Source organism: Sinocyclocheilus grahami, unplaced genomic scaffold, assembly GCF_001515645.1.
Source record: "Sinocyclocheilus grahami isolate Dianchi unplaced genomic scaffold, SAMN03320097.WGS_v1.1 scaffold1181.1, whole genome shotgun sequence".
NCBI lineage: Eukaryota > Metazoa > Chordata > Actinopteri > Cypriniformes > Cyprinidae > Sinocyclocheilus > Sinocyclocheilus grahami.
In genome coordinates, this window is record NW_015506360.1 from 228,266 (window position 1) to 253,598 (window position 25,333).

The 25,333-nt window shown below is 37.4% G+C and overlaps 2 protein-coding genes across 3 annotated transcripts in view; one reads left to right on the forward strand and one right to left on the reverse strand.

Moving 5' to 3' along the window:
• Positions 1-778: 778 nt before the first annotated feature.
• cul3a (cullin 3a) lies at positions 779-21,698 on the reverse strand. 2 transcript variants are annotated; one of them, XM_016253419.1, is made up of 17 exons: positions 21,444-21,697; positions 15,156-15,353; positions 14,551-14,664; positions 11,470-11,630; positions 11,213-11,327; positions 9,790-10,018; positions 9,535-9,680; positions 9,205-9,381; positions 7,912-8,082; positions 7,702-7,809; positions 7,405-7,529; positions 6,204-6,300; positions 5,019-5,153; positions 4,811-4,924; positions 3,313-3,385; positions 1,457-1,602; positions 779-1,351 (listed from the first exon to the last, which is right to left on the reverse strand). In XM_016253419.1, exons 1-17 carry the CDS (start codon positions 21,525-21,527, stop codon positions 1,220-1,222), a joined length of 2,325 nt encoding a protein of 774 aa, XP_016108905.1. In that variant the 5' UTR covers positions 21,528-21,697; the 3' UTR covers positions 779-1,219. The 2 variants fall into 2 exon arrangements, with proteins under 2 accessions (XP_016108905.1, XP_016108906.1); XM_016253420.1 differs by lacking the exon at positions 3,313-3,385 and having other exon boundaries at positions 4,738-4,924; positions 21,444-21,698.
• Positions 21,699-21,748: 50 nt separating this feature from the next.
• Positions 21,749-25,333, forward strand: part of LOC107567699 (muscleblind-like protein 1) — a 67,143-nt gene continuing 63,558 nt past the window's right edge. Inside the window, exons 1-2 of the mRNA XM_016253425.1 lie at positions 21,749-21,784; positions 23,069-23,127. The gene's annotated coding sequence lies outside the window, so the exon portion shown is untranslated. The remainder of the gene's footprint in view (positions 21,785-23,068; positions 23,128-25,333) is intronic.

Consider the following 25,333-nt stretch of genomic DNA (forward strand, 5'->3'; position numbering starts at 1 on the left):
AATCAAGTTAATGGATCCTTGCTGAATAAAACTAATTTCTTTAAAAAATAAATCATTTTTAATTTCTTAAAAAAACAAAAGAAAAATGTACTGACCCTATAAATATATATATATATATATATATTTCAAAACAGCTACTTAAATAAAATAAAAATGTGAGATAAATATACTGAAAAGGCAGCAGGTAGATTATGGAACTGGAATTTCTATTAATCAAACAATTATCTTGATAACCTGATAATCTAAAAATGGCATCTGATTAGTTTGCCGACATACTGGTCTATCACTGTATACACTGTTGATACAGAAGGAAATCAAGGCTGTGGATTTTGCTCCTTTATTTTATTCATCATGGATTCTCTGTGATGTTGTTACTCTTTCTTCAAAGCTGTTACCCGCTGTGCACATGTGCAGCACTCATCTGCTCTGCCCATTTCTGAAAACAATTAGATTTTGTTTGGACCAGGGCCACACATAATTCAAGCTTGGCAGTAATGGCATTTTAGAGCTTTAATAGCAGGAAATTGGAGATAGTGATGTAGCGTCTAATTCTCCCAGTCATTTGGTTGCTTTTTATTTCACATGCCTCAGGAGACACGGTCACCTGGGACAGCGAGTAACAGTTGTATTTGTTTAATAAACCAGGAATGAAATTACATTGACATGTTCAGCTGTATCTCTGCGCCTTGACGTTACTATGGAAACCACAATGGCTTCTGCCAATGGTTCAATATCAATGTTTTTTATTTTTTCTTATTTCCGTAGCCACGCTTTTGGCTGTTTTGTTAGGGTTTTTAATAATTCTGCCTTTTATACAATATTGAAAAAAAAACTAAAACAACAACAACATGTGCAGTGCATTCACATTTTCCCAAGGGATTCTTTTCATTTTGATCTCTACGAGGGTAAAACGGTGAAGAGACTGAAGCTGGATCCATTCATAGCTGAGATTCTCATGAGAGTGGGAGTGATCTAATTAAAAATAATCTACAACACAATTATGGATTTCTTATTTTGCTTCCTGATTATTTTCCCGATTGTACGGTTTATGATTTCTCGGGTTTGCTTTTCTTTTAAATGAAGTCCGCTACCCAGAGCATTGCTGTTCATCTTTTGTTTAAAAGGAACTTCCCAGTCCATGCGAAAAGCAGTCCAGAATCTTTTTATTTTTCCTGTCTTTGTGTTGCTCACTCATCTCCTTGTGCAGCCATGTGATCCACTACGCGACATATGTGTAGACTTTACGATCCTCCGGAGTCCGGGCCAAATATTCTCTTTCTATAAGTCCTTCAATGCGCTTTTTAATGACCACGGGGCTCGGCAGGAACCGTGCTTTCAGCTGCTGGGTCACCTGAAGGGACACAACCAGACAGACCATTAGAAATTTGCATGTAAAATTATTGAAATTTATAAAGAAAATAAACATACAAAAATCACGCAAAGAACACACGCTCACCTCTGCTACCAGTACGTTGTGCTGCATCTTCTTCCTGGACTTCATGATGCGTACAATGGCAGCCTCGATTTCATGTTTCCTGTCATCGTCTACTTTCTGCCGCGTCTCCTTGCGCTCCGGGTCCGACTCGCCTTGCTTAGCAGCAACTGCAGGAGACGGATTCAAAGAGTTTGTAAAGCACTTTTCGAAATAAACAAAATCTACATTTAGATCACTTCAGATTGTAAAAGTACTCCGAAAATCTCTGAATATTAAAGCTGGATTCAACTAACATTTTATAAAAACATCCTAAATCATCTTTTAAAAATTGTTTTCATTAATTGAAGTAAAAGCTGAAGAAAAAAAAAATATATATATATATATATATATATATATATATATATATATATATATTAGATAAAAATATAAACTTAAGAAACCTGAAAATTAAAAACGTATGTATGAAATAAAAAGTTGAATTTGATGTATTCAAATGCCAAAAACTATGATCAAAGCAAAAGCACATAAAATAAATGTAAACTAAAATTAAAAATTATATTAATAAAAGCTAATTTAAAGGGGTCATATGATGCGATTTCAATTTTTCCTTTCTCTTTGGAGTGTTACAAGCTCTTGGTGCATAAAGAAGATCTGTGTAAAGTCTCAAATCCAAAGAGATATTCTTTATAAAAGTTAAGTCAACCACGCCTACCTAAAACGGCTCGTTCTAACACGCCCCCACATGTCTACCTCACTATGTGGGAAGATTTGCATAACGCTGCCCAAATGTTCACGCAAAGAAAGAAGGCGTAACTTTTATTCTTGATGTTGCCGCCGCTGCTATGTCGTGGAGTCGCTGTGTGTTTCGTTGTGAAAGCGAAACTACTTTGTTTGGTCTTCCAAAAGAGGACACAATTAGAAATCAGTGGTTAAGTGGCACTTACAACACTGTTCCAGAACACTTCAACCCAAATATTCAGATGTGTGCTGCGCATTTTATGGAGGATGAGGACTGTTTCCTGAGAGAGTAGCCTACAATGCGTCTGTGGCACAAAGGCTGTTTCTATAAAGTGGGGCAGTTCCAACTTTGCAAGGACAGTCTGGCCCTTCTGACTCACAGCCTGTAAGCACGATTTTTATATTTAAATAATTTGCCACTGATGATTCAACTGGCGAGTTTTGAGCAGTGTAGAGCAGCGCTTGTTGTTTGTCATTTCTCCGATCACAAATGCAGACATTTTATTTTTACGCGGCGCGATACGCAATGCGTAAAAAGACAGTATAAGTCATTATAATCCGTAATTGCATCCCACTGTATGCAACAAATGCCTCATTTGTAATGGGTTTTATTGGTTTTGTCTCATCCTGCTGGGAGACGGCATCACAGTATGTTAAGGGGCGTAACATTTCCGTCACCCGCTTGAGGCATTCGGCCAATCACAACGCACTGGATAGCTGGCCAATCAGAGCTTTTTTAGAATGATGAGCTTTGTAAAAATCAACACGTTTCAGAAAGGCAGGGCAAAGAGGAGAAACAATAATGTACATTATATGGAAAATAATGTGTTTTTTGAACCTTAAACCGCATTCCATTACACCAAATACACAAAATAATGTTCTTTTTAGCAACGTCATATGACCCCTTTAATAAGTACTATAATAGCATATAAAAACACTAAAGTATTAAATGTACTAAAAGTAATTGCATGTACGTGCTAAAATTGTATATTAGTTTCTCTGCTTTTAGGTGTAAACTAACATATAGTTGACTCTAAAGCTTACAAAAAGTCCAGTGTTGAACTGATTTCTTTCAGATGATCACGCTTTGTCAGCCATTCATTCTGAGTCAACAGCGCCCCCTTCTGGCAGCACAATACCTGTTTGTATTTTGACTCTGTGCAGTTTGGAGGTAAACTGGTCATTGACTGTAAACACATGGCCGCTCTCGATCTCTTTACTCTTGTATATATATATATATATATATATATTAGATAAAAATATAAACTTAAGAAACCTGAAAATTAAAAACGTATGTATGAAATAAAAAGTTGAATTTGATGTATTCAAATGCCAAAAACTATGATCAAAGCAAAAGCACATAAAATAAATGTAAACTAAAATTAAAAATTATATTAATAAAAGCTAATTTAAAGGGGTCATATGATGCGATTTCAATTTTTCCTTTCGGAAGATTTGCATAACGCTGCCCAAATGTTCACGCAAAGAAAGAAGGCGTAACTTTTATTCTTGATGTTGCCGCCGCTGCTATGTCGTGGAGTCGCTGTGTGTTTCGTTGTGAAAGCGAAACTACTTTGTTTGGTCTTCCAAAAGAGGACACAATTAGAAATCAGTGGTTAAGTGGCACTTACAACACTGTTCCAGAACACTTCAACCCAAATATTCAGATGTGTGCTGCGCATTTTATGGAGGATGAGGACTGTTTCCTGAGAGAGTAGCCTACAATGCGTCTGTGGCACAAAGGCTGTTTCTATAAAGTGGGGCAGTTCCAACTTTGCAAGGACAGTCTGGCCCTTCTGACTCACAGCCTGTAAGCACGATTTTTATATTTAAATAATTTGCCACTGATGATTCAACTGGCGAGTTTTGAGCAGTGTAGAGCAGCGCTTGTTGTTTGTCATTTCTCCGATCACAAATGCAGACATTTTATTTTTACGCGGCGCGATACGCAATGCGTAAAAAGACAGTATAAGTCATTATAATCCGTAATTGCATCCCACTGTATGCAACAAATGCCTCATTTGTAATGGGTTTTATTGGTTTTGTCTCATCCTGCTGGGAGACGGCATCACAGTATGTTAAGAGGCGTAACATTTCCGTCACCCGCTTGAGGCATTCGGCCAATCACAACGCACTGGATAGCTGGCCAATCAGAGCTTTTTTAGAATGATGAGCTTTGTAAAAATCAACACGTTTCAGAAAGGCAGGGCAAAGAGGAGAAACAATAATGTACATTATATGGAAAATAATGTGTTTTTTGAACCTTAAACCGCATTCCATTACACCAAATACACAAAATAATGTTCTTTTTAGCAACGTCATATGACCCCTTTAATAAGTACTATAATAGCATATAAAAACACTAAAGTATTAAATGTACTAAAAGTAATTGCATGTACGTGCTAAAATTGTATATTAGTTTCTCTGCTTTTAGGTGTAAACTAACATATAGTTGACTCTAAAGCTTACAAAAAGTCCAGTGTTGAACTGATTTCTTTCAGATGATCACGCTTTGTCAGCCATTCATTCTGAGTCAACAGCGCCCCCTTGTGGCAGCACAATACCTGTTTGTATTTTGACTCTGTGCAGTTTGGAGGTAAACTGGTCATTGACTGTAAACACATGGCCGCTCTCGATCTCTTTACTCTTGGGCTCTTTCGTGAGAACTCTCTGGGTGGGCTTCCCACAGGCTAGAGACTGCAGGGCCCGGACCAGCTCGCGCTCAGGGATGTCTGTCTCCTGCTGAATCTCCTAAAGTGTTAAAGAAGGGTCGACATGGGTGAAGGTTAAACTGATCGGATAAGCAGGGCGTTTAGATCAGGAACAGGTGGATAGGAGGTTTTACCTCAAAGGTAAACTTCCCTCTGTTGTTGAAGAGCATGAGGATGGTCATCTGGAAGGTGGACACCTGCAGAATGTGCTTCCGTGTGTTTGAGCCTGTTAGCAAAGCCCCGCCGACACCAACATCTGAGCCATCCTCCTAAAGAAAGAAAGAGAAAGAGAGAGAGAGGGAGAGAGAAAGAGAGTCATTTAATCAATTATTTAAGAAATAATTATAACCATTTATTACAAACAACCAACATGTGAGAAAGAGTCCAATGACAAAAAAACGTTCAGTCCTCACTAAAAGAAAAAAATGCTGTGTGAAACAACAAAATCACAGCCAATCAGAACATATTTGATGTTTAATATGTGGTTATGAGGAGGAGGATTTTAGACCAATGATATTCCACGGTGGGTGGAGCTACTCGGCACAGCAGGATAGAAATAAAAACCAAGTAAATGATAACATGTAATGTCACCCATCTTGTCACAGTCATGGCTGGTTTCAACTTTTCAAGGTTTTACATTATATATATATATATATATATATATATATATATATATCTCATATTCCAGATTTTCAAATAGTTGTATCTCGGCCAAATATTGTCCTAACAAACCATACATCAATGGAAAGCTTATTTATTCCGCTTTCAGATTATCTCAATTAATCTCAATTTCGAAAAATTGACACTTATGACTGGTTTTGTGGTCCATGGTCACATATATATATGTCATGAAATGCAATTGCAAAAATTCTAATGTCATCATTATATTTTAAATATCTATAAATATATTTTTAAATTAAAAAAAATAAAGTTTACAAATTTTACAATTTAATCATTCTCTTTAAAAGTTTATCTATATTTAATCATTATCTTTACACATGAGTATATTTTAAATATCTAAGTATATGAAATATACTTTTTTATCAATTATATATATTTTTTATAAAGTATATATATATATATATATATATATATATAAAATAAAGTATATACTTTTATAAAGTATGGATATATATACACATACTTATTTCATATTTTATTATACAATGTTTAATATATTACAGTTATGATTTTGTAATCGGGTATTAAAGGTGCAACTGTCATGAAATGCAATATCTATAAAATATATTTTTATATTATATAATATATTATTCTTTTTTATAATACTTTTTTTTTTTTAAGTCTGTGCATGTCTGTACCTTTTTGATGGCACCGTAGAAGGTGACGTTGAGGTCTGCAGAACCCATGTGGTGCTGGAGTGTGAGTTGCCTGCCGCTGTGCTTAGCCAAATAAAACCTGCAGAGAGTATAACTCGCATGAAACCAAGCTACAAGTGGAGACACTACTGACATAAAGACACATTTCATAAGGGTTTAAAGTATGTCAAGCAGAGATTATTGACTTCTTCTGATTCTGTACCTTGACAGTTTTACTCATATAATATTATATTATTATAAATAATATTTATAATTAATATTATAAATACTGTAAAACTGAAACTGAAAAGAGAACAAAGTCTGGTCATTTAGGGCAGGGGTTTCAACCTGTCAAGGGGGGCCCGAGCATCAGTTAATTCAGAGTCGTTCCCTTGAGAATTTATGAATACCAGTTAACAAATCTTTAGCCATCCACTAGGGGGCAATCTGACTACCACTGCTAGTCGACAGTTAGAACAGAGTCTGCTCGATTATCAGTCACGCTCAGTGTTGCCAAGTCTGCGGTTTCGCCACGGAATTGGGCAACTTTAACACTTGCCGCGTTTTGTAGTTTTGGGCTAGTTTTGAGCAGCAATTAGGCGGGTTTTGTTGTGAAAACCTGGCAACCCTGGTCACACTTATTGACAGTGTAAGATGATTTACGATTAGCCGTGTCAGAAATCCAACCACGGATTGGCATGTTATCTCAGAAACAGGCTCAGCCATCACATTGAATCAGGTAAACTGGTTATATATTTATGTTTCAGTATAATTACGCACGCTATACCAGGGGCGGTTCTAAACCCTTTTTAGGTGGGTTTCAGCCCCCCTATCTGTCACCTTAGCCCCCCAAAACTATCTTAACGATCAGGCCAGTGCTGCTTCCTCAAGAAATGTTTTCATTCTCACGTGTTTTAAGTCTTGTCAGTTTAAACATTAAAGTAATTTTAAGCCATTTAAGCCCAAGACATCTCAATGCGGTACTCACGCACTGTGATAGAGCGTTTCTATGCGCACCGCTCACACACCTGGAGTGCACAAACAGATAGCCTTCTCAGACAGCAGGTGAATACCAATGGTTGTCTTGACAAGTATCCTTGGGGGGGATGTTGGATGTTGGGGGGGCGCGAGTGAAATTAGACAAACTTGGGCATGTCCTATAAGGTTGAAAACCCCTGATTTAGGGTGTAGAGGTGAGTCGTACCTTCTGAAGACCTCAAAAGCATGGCGTGGAGAGGGTGGGATGTTGCATTTTGGCGTGGCTGACTGCGTGGGCCAGTAACCTGTGGTCAGAACTCTCACTGTGAGATCAACACCACAGAGAGACACCTGCAACATCAAGACAAACCACACAGTTTTGCATTTGCATTGTTTCAATGTTCTTTTTCTGTAAATGTGGACTTGGAGTGAATAGGGCCTTAGGTAGCAGTAATTATAGTTAGCTTATTTTAAAAACAACAACATAAGTCAAAGTGGAATGTGTGTGTGTGTGCATATGCACCTGTGATGTCTGCAGGTGGTGGCGGAATTCATCCATAGTGGTATTAGAGATGCTCATATCCCTAAACATGCCCTCCAGTTTAGAGGTGAACTGACAACCGCACTCCGTCTGAGAGAGAGAGAGAGAGAGAGAGAGAGAGCGAGAGTATGAGTATCACATTAGACACAGAGGAATACAGTGAATGAGAGTAATGAAGGATATGACATTCACCTTTAGTTTGGAGATCATATTTTTCTCAGAGTCATCTGAAACGCTCTTATTGGTTAAGAGTCTTCTGGCCAGGTGCTGTTTGTAGTAACGCTCAAACACGTCCTTCTCCTGCATGAACCTGAACAGTACCATGGCCTTATCCAAGATAGACTCCACCTCCTGTTCTGTCAGCTAAACACAAACACAATAAGGAAACAATTAAGAGATTAGTAATAACTTTGTTTCTGTATTATTTATAAAGTGACGTGAAATTTATGAATTTGTGGCCAAATATGGTGACCCATACTCAGAATTAGTGCTCTAAAAGTGCACACACACAGCAGCACACACACACTTCCATCCAAAGTGCACACACACACCGTGAACACACACTCGGAGCAGTGGGCAGCCATTTTTTGCTGCGGCGCCCGGGGAGCAGTTGGGGGTTCAGTGCCTTGCTCAAGGGTACAAGGGTAGTCGTGGTATTGAAGGTGGGAGAGAGCGCTGTACATTCACACACTCGAACCCGCAACCTTTGAGTTACGAGTCTGACTCTCTAACCATTAGATCATACAATGATCAACATTTGTTACAGTATTTATTCATCTTTTTTAACATTAGTTAATTAAAAAAAACTGCTTATTAGTTCATGTAAGCTCAGGTCCATTAAGTAATATTAAAATATACAACCTTTGATTTTAATAATGCATTAGTAGATAGATGTAGAAGTATTTTTTTATTGTTAGTTCATGTTGCGGAAGTTTTACCGTATTTATTATTTTAATTAGCGTTTATTTTCTAATTTTTAGTTTACATTTTAATTTTAGTTTAAGTTCTAAGAATTCTGTTGTGTGCTTTTGTCATTTAAATTTTGTATTTTTTTTTTTGCAAATACTTCTATTTAGCTTTAATTTTCTTATTCCATTTTCAGTTTTAGTTTTTTTTTTATTTCATCAGTTACCAAGGCAACACTTTCAATTTTCATTTAAGTTCTTTAAGTTTTTAATCTAATGTTAATATTTTATTTCAGCTTTATTTCAATGAATAAAAATGTTTTTTTAACAGTTTTAGTTAACTACACTGTGTTGTTTGTTTATGTGGATATACATTCATCCATCAATCCATACCTATAATATATAACAACTCATATGCATGACAGTTCGTCCACTTTCACTGGACAGAAGTTGTTAAAATTGTCAATGTAGCAAAATGGTGTTTTTTTTTATTATGTCAATATTGAACCAAATATATTGACCAAATTTGTAGGCAGAGTTTTCATCTTAAGAGCTAAAGATGGTAAAGCTAATCTCTTACCCCCTTCACTCCTTTCTTGAGTTTGTCGTCGATGAAGAGCGACAGGTACTCGGGTGATCGGGAATTGAGGTTGAGGAAATACTCAAAGTCTCCAGCGATAGTCTGTTTGAACAGCCTGTCGTTGTTGAAGGACTCCTGCAGGAACCGATCGAAGCGTGACTTCAAGTCCAACAAACCCTAAACGATTCAGATGAGAAAAATGAGAAAACGAGCATCCTTACTACTTATTAAAACCCTACAGAGTGTTAAGGCTGTTATATGTACACATTTCCACTAGTCTGAACTCTTTAACTTTGGCAGATTCATTTCCTCATGTTGCTAAATGTGTACCTGAATGTAGTCAACTGGGTTCTTGCCCTCTCCTTCCTCTGACACCAGCGCTTTACCCTGTTCTCTGAGGTACCAGCTCATGCACTCACACATCGTCTTCAGCCCGTTAGGAACCCGACCAAACAACTTATACATGCACGCCAGGTCTGAAAGAGAAAAGTGAGAAAAGATGAGAGAAACTGAATGAAATACGAAGCAAGAGGGGAAAATAGAAAGCTAGGGATAGATGATCGATCAAAACAAACAGCTGCTCACCTTCTGTCTTTCCATTCTTGAGCATGTGGACCAGTCCCGAGTTCTCCATCTCCACGATGGTCTTCATGTGTTTGGAGATGAGCTCTCTCTCCACCACCTTCACAATGGGCTCCTCAGTCGATTTATCCAGGCAGTGCATCACTCGTTCAATCTCTTCGTTTATCCGAGCCTCCACTTTCTTGATGTAGACGCTGGCACTGTTCTCCGCTAGAAACTTCTGACTTTCCATCTGCACAGATCCACACAAACACATAAACAGGGATATCATAACTACCACTGGTCAATACAGCCAGTCAAGCATAAATGAGCAAATTGATCAATTCAGGTCTTTTTCAGATAAGTATTGGATTTGTACTTCCCAGCATTTGTTTTACTGGCTATACCACAAAAAAAAAGACAAATTGTATTTTAAATCAATATACTGTGCCATAAAAAGACATTATATTTAATTATAAACTTTTGCAATAATACTTGCTTTTAATCCGTAATCATAGCTGGAAATGCTTTTTTTTAAAGAATATAAAAATCTGTATTTTATTATTACATCATGACTTTTTGAAAGAAATGAAATTGATAATAGTAAAAAATGTTTCTTGAGCACCAAATCAGCATATTAGAAAAATCATGAGACATTTATATATATATATATATATATATAAAATTATATTATATATTTTAATTGCAATAAGAAACTTTATACAAAAATTTTTTTTATTGACCCCAAACTTTTGAATGGTAATGCCTGAATCTAGTGAAATAGCAGCACAACTGCACTTCAAACTGATGTTCAGATGTACATAAAGTAGGGCTGTCGTGGTGAGGGAATTTCCCTTGCGGTAATTTTGAGTGGCTCAATAATGCGGTATTATCGCCATACACATATATATACAGTGGGTACAGAAAGTATTCAGAAGCTGTTGAAATAATTTTAACTTTGAGTACCACTTTAGAAGGCTCAGCTGACCAGCTATGCGTCGATGCTAAGACAGAGATTTCGCTTTCCTTGGACATGACAACCTATTTTCACAAATATATATGACTTGGCCTGGAGGACAGACGCAAGTAATCACATGCGCTTAGTCATCTCTCTCTCATTCACTGTCTGTTTAGGCTTGTTAAGTGAAAATCTATGGAGCCTCTGTACAAATCAGCATGGTACACATTATGTTATCATTACTAACTTGTTTAATATTCAGTCCAAAAGAAAACACGCAAAAATCGCGGTTGCTGCGGTTCTTGCATTCCTCTGCGGTTTGCTCATCAATAGCGTGGTATTGCGATATTGCGGTTATCGCGACAGCCCTACATAAAAGATCTCATTAAGATTTTTTTTGTCTGTGGCCATGGCAGTGACAATGAAATGTTTTGTAATATCCAAAATGATAAGCAAAGAGAGTAAAAGCAGTATAAAAGCAGTACCCACCTGAAAGAACTCAGCAGACATGTCTAAAAATGGGATTTCAAAATCCTCCTCGTAGACAGACCGACCTTCTAACCCCAAAACCATCAGCATCTGACAGGCATTCCTGATGGCCCCTCTGCCATAAAACATGACAGCACAAACAAGATAAACACCCATTCCTTTACAACTGTGTATGTGTCAATAGACTTACAGCTGAAAGCTTTCATTCTTTAACTGGAGCACTGTAAAGAGAGACAGAATGACAGAAGAACACACACCTGTCAACCACCTCTCCCCTGCGTTCTCGAGCGATCATGTCCAGTAGAGTTTGTCTGAGATGATCTCTGATGCAGCCATACCGCACAACCTGATCTCTGAAGATGATCAAGCCGAGATTGTAGACGTTCTCCACGTTATTCTGCTGAACATACACACGGTCCTAGACAGAGGGAGAGAAAGAAAACATTCATGCAGGTTAAAACAGAGGGTTCAAATCCAGGCTTTGTAGTGTCCCAATTAGGGGATGCACCAAAATGAAAATTCTGGGCCGAAACCGAAACTTCTGGATGCACTTGACCGAAAACCGAAACCAGTTTTTAATAATTAATAAATAATTTGATTAAATAAGAAAAAAATAATTTTGTAAGACTTAATTTAAACTAAATAATTTTAATGATACTGAATTTAAAGAATATAAAGCTAATAAAATACAAGCCACACTTTTATTGAAAGTAAAACAATAAAATTGGACAGAAAATATATTAATTTTAAATAGGGCTGCCCCCTAATAGTTGACTAAAATTGTATTAGTTGCAGAAAAAAAAATCCACAGGAAGTGGTCCGTGACGGACAGATCGTTAACGGCTGGATTTTGTGGCAATACAGTACATCCAAACGCTCGCCTATCATTCATCGACCTCAAATATGGCGTATCATCTGAAATATACAAGTAGTAGCAACTTTACATGGCCGCTCAATCTAAAGTTAACCTAGAAAAATGTGCGCTATTCAAGTCTCTGAACAGTAGCACGTTCACAGCATGACAGATAGGGATGTTGGTGCGGTCTCCGTCATTTTGGTCAAACAGATAAGAGTAATACATTAAATTAAATTCAATTCAAGTTTATTTGTATAGTGCTTTTCGCGATACAAATCGCTGCAAAGCAGCTTTACAGAAAATTAAGTTTCTACAATATATTTAGTAGTAGCTTGTCAGTGGTGACTGTCAAATTAATGTACATATGGCAGAAATGTACGGTAAAATTCAGTTAATGACGTAATCAAACAGACGATAAACAGCAATGATTATATGTTGCAATCAAACTTGTAGCAAAATTTGGTAGTCTACATCTTTCGAATCTGTAAAGCCTCTGGGCCCTATTTTAACGATCTAAGCGCATGGCGCAGGTGCACTCAGGGCGTGTCCGAATCTGCTAGTTTAACGACGAGAAAGCGGTCGGCGTGCCCGGGCGCATGGTCTAAACGGGTTGTCCCTATTCTCTTAATGAGTAATGGGTGTTTTTGGGCGTAACGTGCAATAAACCAATCAGAGTCTCATCTCCCATCCCCTTTAAAAGCCAGTTGCGCTCGCGTCATGGCGGAATTAAATTTTTCATTTTTAAAAATGTTTGTGTGCTGCTGCTCGTAATAAGCAAAGTGTACGCGTGTTGTGCACCCGCCTATAGGCGCATATTACTAACGCGCTCTTTAAAAATATTGCGCCAGACTTTAGACCAGGTTTGAGTTGGTCTATGGCGCAGTCTATTTTCAGTTCCTCAAAATAGCAACGCGCCAACAATGCACCTGAACACACCTCTTTTTTAGACCAGCACGCCCATGGGCACACAAATGGGTGCAAATGCATTTGCTATTTAAACAACGCGGCGCAGGACGGGAAAATGAGAACTGTGTCAGGCTGAAACTAGCAAAAACACTTTCGCCACATTGAGCCGGGTGTATGATAGGGCCCTCTATGTTTATTTGTGTGCACTTACAATAACAACAAAACATTGCACTTTTGTAAAATAATGAAAGCAAACAGGGTGCGCTTTCTGCCGTCTCGGCCTCTGTGAGCATGAGGGCGAAACTCTATCTATGGAGAGTGAAATGTCTACTTTCAAATGAAACAATTCAAATCTAAAAAAATAATATAATAATTATTCTCAGATTATGTAATCTGTATGAAACATGCATACAGGTGCATCCACTACTGTGGCGATGACGAGTCAGTGTCGCCGACTTCATCTCTTAAGCCGAAAACACTAGTTTATCAATATGTTAATGCAGTTTAATCTTACTGTTTTTCCCTGACACATTCATAATCATTACTACTGCCGGTATGCCGTGGCAAGCTTTATGCGTGCGCTTGAGCGTTTATTAGGCTATGTAGGCAATTAAAGGCTCATTATCATGATTTAAATGGTTTATAAACATGCGATTAGTCGACTAATGCTAAAATTGAACGACTACTATTCGACCAGAAAATTCTTTAGTTGAGGGCAGCCCTAATTTTAAATATCAATATATTATTATCAGTTCTATACAACAGAATCAGATTTAACAGATTTTTTTTTGTTTAATTATCCAAATAATATTTAGTCCTACAAAGCTATTATTATCAGAGCATGTAAGCAGAGCATAGCGTCACAAGAGGGGAGCGTAATTTTACCAGCGTTGCCCAGTACAGCTGTACAACACTATGTTACAGCACAGTAGCACTATTGCAAACAGGAACAAGTATATTTTCGGCTGTTTTTCTGTTCTTTTCTTGGCGGCAGAAATTTCGGCGCATCCCTAGTCCCAATTCCTTTCCCCAGTCTTTCTGATTTCCAAATATATTTTCATGATATGACACATTTTTGCAGGTCAAAACCCAGAAAAAATATCTGTTGGTAACACAAGCTCAATAATTCTTTTACATTTTATTGTAAGAGTAATACTTGTGATCTTTCAATGATGGTGGTGACGTTGAAGTCATGTGACTGGTGTACTTCATTTACAGCCTACGTTTAGCTCTTTACCTCTGGCGATTGTATTCAGGCTTCAAAATTCATAAATGTCATGTTTACTTGTGAAGATTATCATGAACGAAACGTGCAAGAATCAAACTTTTGTTGGTCACAGAGCTTATTTTCTGCAATAATCCAAATCCTACTGGGTTTTTGTCAACAGAACCAGAGTGATGCTAACTTCAGGTTTGGCAACTGCAGTGTCCTATGGTCAGGTCAGTAAATGTTTAGGATCATTAAAACTTTTTAGAAGGTTGTGTGATCCATGAGTCTCTCCCTGAACCTGCTAAAAGAAAGACATCAGAACATCTGTTAAGTTACAACCCACCAAAAAAAGTCTAAACAACTTACCATGTACATCAAAATGTCTCTAATCATGACCATGGCAGTCTGATGATCATTCCATGCTTGATTTAACGTCTGCAGGAAATTGTTATTTAAAGAGTGAAGCACGTCTTCTCGTACCTGAAGATAGGTAAAAAAAATCAAAGCTGTTATGAGAGCAACTCAAGCACATGGGTTTGATCCACCTGAGTGTACAATGACATCACCCTGTGAACAACTCCACTGGGACGGGCAGGTTTCCGCCATCTGCTTCATCTCCAGAACTGACATCATTCACATCCAGCACCAGAGATAAAACCCAAGGGTCTTCATTAAGCTATATATAAATATATATGTAGTGAAGATGTGAGACTGTGTCCTTGAGATCTTCTCAAATCAATCTGTTCAATTTAACTTCTCATCACACTCCATCAAATTCATTAAGCAGGTCTTTTAAGCAGTGGTGAAATCACTGTAACATCATCTCGTGTGGCTTACTGCTAATTTAACTTCAGCAACTAAAGCCTGTGACACTTTATAACACTCAAAAGTTGAATCCAGATCTCTAGGAACTCATGTGTTTTCTCTGAAGCCTTACAGGAAAGATCTAAGAGTGAGACAGGAGCTCATACTTTGTTGATGAGGTGTTCGGTGACCACCTCTCTGAGGCCCGTGTAGAGCTTCTCCCCATGTTTGTGCAGCACCATGGTGTAGGCGTTCCTGTAGAGCTCCTCAAAGCTCAGCCCACTGTTGTTCTTCCGCTGGATCTCCTGGATGGCGTTCTTCAGAAGATCCCAGATGTTATTCACATACTTCTCATCCATGGTCATCTACAAAAACAAACAAATCACCAAATTAAAAAAAACAAACATAGAAACGCTTATGACAATTAGATACAAAACGTTTTAGGAGGGATGCGCCTTATCAGCACGGACCAATATTGTTTTTTATTCAAATAAATTATCAGCATCATTCTAATTGGACCAAGATTGGTTTAATAAAACGGTGTGTATTTTCCAATTAAAGCTGCATACTCTTTCTGATTAGAAGGTTGCAAAAGTACTAAAAAGTTATTGCATATCTTACATATTACACTTACATATTATAATGCCACTTAAATTTATCATTTTAAACATATATATAATGATTTAAATTTACATATTATAATATGATGACGATGTTTGGTTTTAACTTGCAAAATGTGTGTAAACATTAGCCAAAACACAGCATAGATCTATAAAATTGGCCTAACATCGATATGACATTGGTGTAACATTTATCAGCTGTAAGCAATGGCCAAAACTTTTACAGTACTAGCAGGTAATTTAGTCAAACCTGAAATAATATACACTTACATATAGCACAAGATCTGCTGTACACTACCATTAAATGTTTCTGATTATGCTCAGTCTAAGTCTGCATTTATCAAAAATGCAGCAAAAACAGTTACACTGTGAATTATTACAATGTAAAAAATTAAATGTGAATATATTTTGAAATGTAAATGCTATTACTGTGATGGCTGAATTTCCAGCATCATTACTCCAGTCTTCAGCGTCACATGATCCTTCAGAAATCATGCTAATATGCTGAATTGCTGCTCAAGAAACATTTCTAATAATACATTTTTTTTTTCATCAATGTTGATAACAGTTGGGCTGCAAAATATATTTGTGGAAACCTTGATACATTTTTGATGGATAGAAAGTTTAAAATAACAGCATTTATTTGAAATAGAATTCTAAAACCATACATTTCTTTATTGTCACTTCTGATCAATTTAATGCATCCCTGCTGGGAAAAAAAGAATCATACTGACCTCAAACTTTTGAACCGTATACTCGACTCAACTCAAGATTTTAGACCCTGAGACTCACTGCTCTCTGCACACATCATAACCTTGCAATCACAAAAGAGGAGACCTCATTGACTTTATTCAGCACAGGAAACCGTAGGCCACTTTCTGGGCCCGTTAAAAGTAAAACGACTTACAACATTCTAATGTGCATTTAATGTGCCAACAGGACTGCAGGTCACTTGCTCATATGCTCAACCCTTGATACTGGGCCAACAAAATCAATTTTCCTTCACGACCAAATCTACAGGCTTCAGAGCTCCTGATAGCTTTAAGTGACTCAGCAGAGCTACTCTCACAAACAAGAAGTCTAATGGCTAATCATATGTGTGAATTACATTTTTAAACAGCAGTGAGTAATTATGCAAGTCAAAACAACACTTCAGCACAGCTCATGCTAATTATAATGCTTGTCACGGTGTTAGTAATACTGCTCCTGTGATAAATCAACACGCATTGTAGATTCAGACACAGAGAACGCCTCGCTCTCACCCGTCTGTCTCTCTCTGTCTGCTAAGCCTTAAGACAGACAGGTTTTGAGACTCATCGATCTGTGTAGACTAGTCTATGGATTAAAGAAATTAATGTGGGTAAAATCTTTACAAGTGGGTGTGAGTGTGAAAGTCCGCCTCTTACAACATTTTGCTAAAAGGCTACCTTGATTTGGCAATCGTTGGATTCTGCAGAAGACAGCTGCACTTTCGAAAAAGTTAAGCTAACACAAAGAGGAACCAGTTTTTCCATGAACAGGAATCCCTGAAGCAAAACGTGTGCATGTGTGTCAAGCAAGTAAGTAGGCCCAGGTTTCCAAACTGGGTTTCTGTAGGATCAGGTCATGTCGATGCAAAGGCACTGATGAAGAAAGTCCAGAGAGTCTTTGAACAGTAAGACATACATTAACCAAAACCGTAAACCCTGATCATTTCATGGTATTGGCACATAGCATTCATGAATTTGCCAGACACACTTACCCAAAGTGACTTTGTTTGCATTTAAAGTGTACATTTTATCAGCTCATGCATTCGCTGTGACTTGAACCCTTGCTCTGCAGTTCAAGCTAAAGGAATGCTAAAAGCACTTATATTCTTTTATTAAAACAAGTCTGAACTTCAGTTAAAAAACAAGTTAGAAGACTATAAACTTACACTACTGCTCAAAAGTTGGAGGTTGGTATTTTTTAAATGTTTTTAAAAAAGTCTCTTCAAGTCTCTGCTCACCAAGGCTGCATTTTTTTGAACAAAAATGCAGTAAAAACTTGGGGTGGGGGGAAAAAATCAATACAGCATAGCATCGCGATATTTTCCGCAGCAATACTGCATCGATACACGGACGCCAAGTATCGATCTTTTATTATATTATTTAATTGAATAATAAAATTAATTTCTTTACAGTCCACTAGATGGTGGTGTTGAGTTTTTTTCTAAAATGCATGGCACGCAGTTGATTATCCCACTTCTTCCATGGTCATTTGCCAAGTTATAGACAAGTTAAAACTAGTATTGCTCTTTGCAGCGCAATATTTGACCAAATGGGTAAAAATTACGGTTATTTCGTCAGTTACGGAATTACAGAATTATAACATTTATTTGAATTAATTATTGATTGTTTATTCGAGAGAGAGAGAAAGAGAGAAAGATGACAGTTGTGTATGTGAATTACCTGCGTCTGTGCATCTCTCTCTACAAACAATGAAGTTGTGAGTTTAGTTACTTAAACAGAGATGTTACCTCCTCGTTGCTGAGGAACATAATGCAGTGATCCAGTATCTAAGCCATTTTATTAATAGAAGTAGCGAGGCAGCGTTGACAAGTTTATGTTGGCCTACTCCTAAACGTTTCTGTGTGTGCAGCGGGATCTCCGATCTCTTTCTCTCTCTGTGTGCAAGTGATGTGTGTGTGCGTTCGTGTGTGTCAATTAAAGCAGCAGCGCATTAATATAGAACAGTAATTAAACTGACTTGGAACTACCTGTGCATTAAACGGTTTTAATGCAGATCTGCCAGCCAATCAGAATCAAGAATTCCAACAGACCATGGAATAAATGAAAGTAAAATATTCTAAGAGCACAGCAGTGCATAGTATACCTGTTGTAGCACATTGTTTACTTTAAGAGTAAATGTTATGTTTAATTTAAATGTAACATTTTTATTTTAATGTAAGACTATGTTTTACTTATTTTAAATTTAGCAGTAAATTACTTTCAAATGCCCCAATTGCTAACCGAGACTTGTCATTTGCACTTATATGTTGTTGCTCTTTTGTTAGTTTTGACTGCTTTTATTGTCCTCATTTGTAAGCCGCTTTGGATAAAAGCGTCTGCTAAATGACTAAAAGTAAATGTAAGTTGCATTGTTCAAAATACCTGTAGTAGCACAACAGTGCATACCTGTTTACATTTAATTAAGGTTGACTAGACTAGACTGTAATACAAATAGTTGAGTTTGCCAGGTGCATACATTTGCTTGACCATCCCATTTTGCACTGCAACAATAAAATTGAAGTGAGATAAACAAACTGAGAAATGTTTCTTTTTAGTTAAAACAGATGTTGCCAAAGTTTTCATTTGGGGACTTAATTTGAAGTTGGAAAAAGGTAATAAATTGCAATATATCGCAGAATAATCGCAACATTTTTTTAAATCGCAATAATATTGCATCGTGACATAAGTACCGTGATAATATCGTATCGTGGGGCCTCTGGTGATTCCCACCCCTAGTAAAAACAGTAATATTGTGAAATATTATTACCATTTTAAATAATAATAGATTTATATTTATTCCTGTGTTTGCAAAGCTGAATTATCAGCAGCCATTACTCCAGTCTTCAGTGTCAGAAATCATTCTTAAATGCTGATTTAACGTGCAAGAAACATTTCTTATTATTATCAATGTTGAAAAGCAAAAGTTGTGCTACTTAATACTTTTGTGCAAACCATGCTACATGTTTTTTTTTCAAGATTTAAGAATAGAAAGTTGAAAAGAACAGCATTTATTTGAAATGAAATCTTTTGTAACATTATAAATGTCACTTTTGATCAATTTATTGCATCCTTGCTTAACAAAAGTGTCCATTTCTTTAACATTTGAATGGCAGTGTATATAAACTATAAAACAACTTTGCACATTTCTATAAAATTATGAATCCTGGAGCAGTGACCCAATGGGACTGAAGGGTTTGAAGATTAATTAAAAGTCAGATCACAAAATTACAGGTGACTATCTGCAGTAACGGGACTCAATTTTGTGCTGTGATTTGGAGGTAGAACAAAGCAAGAACAACCAGAAGAATCATAACTGGTTAGGTCTGAATTGACTAAGTAATGTGCAGTAAAGGATTTTAAAAAATGACATCAAGCACCAAGCTTCTGTATGCTACTGATTCTGACAGATATGTCCATGACCTTTAATAAGGAACTGCGTGTTCATGTTTCAAGGCACAATGAAAAGCTACAGAGAAACTTGACAAACAATCTGAATGCAGAAGAGAGCTGAGAGAATGTGGGGTGTATCGGGTGAGAATACAGGCCACATATTGATACTGTATTGGGTGAGAATACAGGCCACATAGGGTAATACTATGACGACAAAGTAAAGGCAGCTGTGAGATTTCTAATGAATTCCTCTGACAGGGCAAGACACGTCAAACCCAACAAGTAGCGTAAAAGCAGCTTCTGAACGAGATCTTATCTGAACCAAAACACCATTCACAGAGTCCTGCGGACATGCTGACAGGTGTCAGGGGGTTTCCAGACCTTCAAGAGAAGAATATTTCCGATGCACAAACAGAAAATAACTGCACGGAAACATTTTCACTTCTCTGCATATTATCAAGTAATTCTGACCTAGTTCATTCCATCAGAGCATCACCAACACACCGACAGTCCTACAATGCACATAATTTGTTCTGAGTGGAGCTAATAAAAGAACAGAAAATTGCAGAATATTGCAGAGAGATGCACGTCATACTGATGCAAAGCGTGCTGCAGTGACTGTGAAAGCCAAAAACACAGCTGCTGAGGACATCAATCATCAGTGTGATAATCTACACAACACTAACACCTATGACACCTGACGACTATCTAATCCTGAGGTTTTCAAAATGGGGTCCGGGGAACACAAGGGGGCTACAAAAGAGTGCTAGGGGGTTCGTAAAAATAAACAAATACAAATATTAAAATAAATAAAAATTAGATGTGTGTACAGTACAGCTGACGGGCACCATTTACTTCCATTGTAGGAAAAAAATACTATGGAAGTCAATGGTGCCCATCAACTGTTCGGATACTAACATTTTTCAAAATATCTTCTTTTGTGTTCAACAGCGGAAAGAGACTCATACAGGTTTGGAATAAGTGAGGGTGAGTAAATGATGACAGAATTTTCATTCTGGAAGTGAACTAATCCTTTAATTTTCCATAATATAACTGTCTTTATACATAAAATCATATAGCTGCCTTTCAAATTTTAGAAAGGGATCCCTCATACCAGGATGATCATAGCAGGGGTCCTTGGCATCTAAAAGATTGACAAACCTCTGGTTTACACAACATCAGCCTGAGCCTCAACAAAACACAGCACCAACCAATGACAAGAAACTAAATTAACCAGACAACAAAACCATAACAATCAGTATAGTAATATATACAGCACCGATGACAATGAAAAAAGAAAGAAAAATCAATCATCAACACCACAAACAACAACCAGTTACAGCAAAACACACAACATCAGACATTTGAGTGGCAACAAAACAGCAACGGGCCAGCCTGACAACTCAAGACCCAAAACCAGATCAAAACACTGAAAGAGGACAAGCAGATCAAAAGGAAAGACTTCATGTTCTCTGAAGGATCTACAGGATCAACAGTGCTGTACGTATCTACAGTTTTATGGTCGAAACATAAAGACTCCGTACGAAAGAATCATTGAGTTATGAACACTTTCTACACTGAAAACATGTAACCTCAAAACATGTAAACCCGCTGTGGCCTGCTGCTCTGATCGATCCCCGGCTCTCGAGTTCTCCCCACGACCGCCTGAGGCGCGCTCATCTCGGCTGATACTCACGGGAAAGGCGCGGATCCGCATCTTGGTGTCCTTCTTGGTGCCGGGTTTGAGGTTGGACATGTTTGGGTTAGGTAGCGATGCCATCAACAGATGTTAGGGTGGGTGTGTTGAGGGGAAACACGGACAAATCTCGCCCTCTTTCCCCCCCAGGTTTGAGTCCCTGTAGCTTACTCTCCCTCTATCTCTACAGCGATGGCGGATGACTGGGTGACATCTCGCGAGAGTGTTGATTGTGCTAACAGGAATGCATCCAATATCGCGAGAAAGGGGGCCAGCTGGGGCTGACATGTGGTAAACAGCAGTCTGGCGCTGAAGAAAAAACAACTTTCATGGATTCACCGGTATCGTAGTTTAAAACAATACCATGAAGTGTAATAATGACATCTAACGCCATTAGTCTGTTATGGTAGTAATTCTTAGATTTAGTTTCCAAATATAACTAGGATTATTTGTATTTAACCTCTATATTTAGTTATTTAGCAGACGCTTTTATCCATAGCGTCGTACAAATGAGGAACCTTTACAAGCAATTTACTGGTAGGTTATTGTCGACATTAACAGGAGATTTCTTGTTTTGAATCAGAGATAATAGGAAAAAAATTAACTAGCACGTTATTATATAGCCTAGATTTACAGAAGACACTTACTTAAGAAGCACTTAAAATATATTTGCATTATATTAGCAGAATATCACACCGAGTTGCCTTAAATTTAGCGAAATATAGCACAAAAACATTTTACGCAAAACATTTTACAAATAAATAAAAAATGATAACAATTATGCTAAATTTACATTGCAAAGGTGGCACAGAAGCGCTTCTGAAGTGGCATTTTGGTGTCTTTACACAGACTGTTTAATGCTGCTCAGTTGTGGCATAAATTAATTTACACAGCAATTACCCTAGTATACTTTGATGGGTCGGAGCAGGTATAATTTAAGACTGGCTTTTATGCAGCATTGCATCGTCATACTGAATTTTGAGCAGGCACAGTGCAGCCTTAACTTAGACACCTTTAGGAATATTTATTTAGTGTATACGTTTCATAATGAAAATAAGACAATTTCTGTACTCTTTTTGGTCAAACGTCACTAAAATCTTCTTGTGACAAGTTTGTTAAAAAGAATTTGAAAAATTGCTAAGAAAAGTGGATATTTCTGAGAAGTTCTAGCTCTAGTAATGCCAAATTGACACTGCAAAGGTGGCACAGAAGCGGTTCTGAAGTGGCATTTAGGTGTCTTTACACAGGCTGTTTTATACTGCTCAGAAGTGGCTTAAATGCATTTGATACTAAGGGCTGAGGTGGTTTTGAGCAAGCATCATTTATTCTGGCTTTGATGCAGCATTGTGTCTTTACACTGAATTTTGAGCAGATATGTGGCTGTGTAAAGATGCCTCAATATATATATATTATGGATATTTTGTTATATAATGCAATAAAATTCATAAATTTTAACACTTGTGATACCACAGTGACTGTAGGCTGGTTTGGCACATTCATAATAGGCAATAGGAACATTTTAAACAGTTGCATTATTCTTGAGAAATGTTTTATATCAAATGGATAATAAAGAACAAACCACTGAAGTGTAGTACAAAGTAAAACAAACAATCCTTACCCTGCAGGTCCTGCCCTCACCATCTGTATCTGATTGGACATGGACACAGACGTAGGAAGCTGGATTGTGAGTAGTGAATCGCGACAATGCTGGACAGAATCCATAACTATGTTCTGGGTGCTTATGCAGTTCAGTCCATGTGTGGGAAAAAATATACGGTACTTCTCAAACCCTGTTAATTGACTGTGATTGTAGTGATCACCCTGCTGTTTTTGCCTTGTTTTCTCTTAAAGCTACTATAATGCTGTTTCTGGTTAAGGCGTTATTGAGGCCAGCAGGGGGTGTTCATTCTGTGATCTGCATGGGTTTTCATGCCCCAGTATAGAAATTGAAATACTTTATTGTGAGAAGGCGACGTCCTTCAGATGAGACATTAAAGCGAGGTTGCTGTGGTCAGTAAAAATCCCAAGGTGTCTCTTGAAAAGAGTGGCCAAATTTGCCTGCTAGCAAGCGCAGCTTCCTAAACATTGGCTCCTGTCCACTGATAGCTGGTGTGTGGTGGGCTTTCTGGTGCATTATGGCTGCATCTGGTGCATTGAAAGGATCTGGTCTCACACTGCTCTGTTTAGGAAACATAGGTGACGTTTACCTCAGTGACTGTTTGAGTGCTAAATCTGAAGGCTTGATTTTATTGATTATTTGCATCCTTTGACTGTTGTCTTCACGGTTGTTTTGCTTATTTAATGATCCTTGTAAAAGAGAGCTCTGCTTATGAAAATATTTTGAAACGCTTGTTATTTGATGCTTGGTAATGCATCTCTTTAGTATAGTTAATAAACTGCATTTCTGTGCTATTATTGCTAGTCTATAAATATGCATCATGCAAAAACAAAACATCTGAATAGTCATTGATGCGAGGCATAGGCATAATTAATTAGCTAAGCTAAGTATATTAAAGATAGTCTAAAACATGTTTCTGAAATTAAATATTAAAGAGATAATTCACCCAAAATGTAAAACTCTGTCATTTACTCACTGTAATGTCTTTCAAAGCATGTGTGACTTTATTTCTTATGTTGAACTTCAAAAGAAGATTCTTTGAAAAAAAAATTTCACATAATGGGAGTCAGTGGTTACCACCATTCTTCAAAATATCTTATTTTCTTCCACATACATTTTTGGTGGAACCATGATTTTTTTTAAAAGATCATCGGAGGGCCAAATCTTACAGAAATAAAAAATTAGTAAATAAATAAATGTAATGATAGGAAAATAAATAAAGGCATTAATGACTTGATAAATCAAATCCATTAATTTTTTATTGAATTAGGTCTAAATTTACTTTGTATCACTTTTTTCCTTTATTATTTTCTTTATTTATTTTTAGCTATATATATATGGGCGCCGCAGTGGGCGCCGCAGCATAAATGGCTGCCCACTGCTCCGGGTGTGTGTTCACGGTTTGTGTGTGTTCACGGTTTGTGTGTGTTCACTGCTGTGTGTGTGCACTTTGGATGGGTAAATGCCTGGCCACATGTCACTTCACTTCACTTAATGTTAAAAAAGACTTTAAGCACAGACTTCGTGAATGTATGTTAATGCCGATGATAGTCCTAAAGAGTTTCCACAAAAGTGCATTGCAGGACAGAACGGTACTGTTATGTCAAATGCGATCGCAACCGGCAGTTTAGCAGTTTAATCAAGTGGTTGGATACCTTAAATACTAGGCGGCTATTTGATATAATTAAATATATATTACTTCTTTGGTATGTGTTTGCGCAAAAAGAGTTTCTCCACTAACACATGCACAAACAGTTGACTTACTCAGGTGAAACTGAGCGTCTTGATAAATGCTTACTTGCACGCCCTGACACGAGTGCAAGTGCAACTATAGCATTTGACTTAAAACTAAATTAAATTTAGGTAATAATTAAACATATAGGTTTAAGCAAATCATATCAGTTGGGTAAATCAGTGTAGGCCTACTTGCTGTGCTAACGTGCATTGAACCCATCAAACATATGGGAGTGCACTGCATTTTGGAGTGATGCTGTTGGAAACCTCACACCCAGGTGTAAAAACTGTGTGTTGCTCAAGAGTTAAGACACAAATGAAACAAAGACAAGACAAGGCAAGAGAGTGATGGGGTGTGGCTGCATGGCGTCTGTAAGGTCTGATAAATGTGTCAGCAGACGGGCATTTTCATGCAGTCACATCTAGATATTCAAATGCACGTTGGTCAGCTATGTGTATTTTTGGAGTTGGTCGAGGCGCTTGGCTTGCTGCGTAACTGACCATGATACTGGAGTCTTACATTTCTGGATGGAAGATC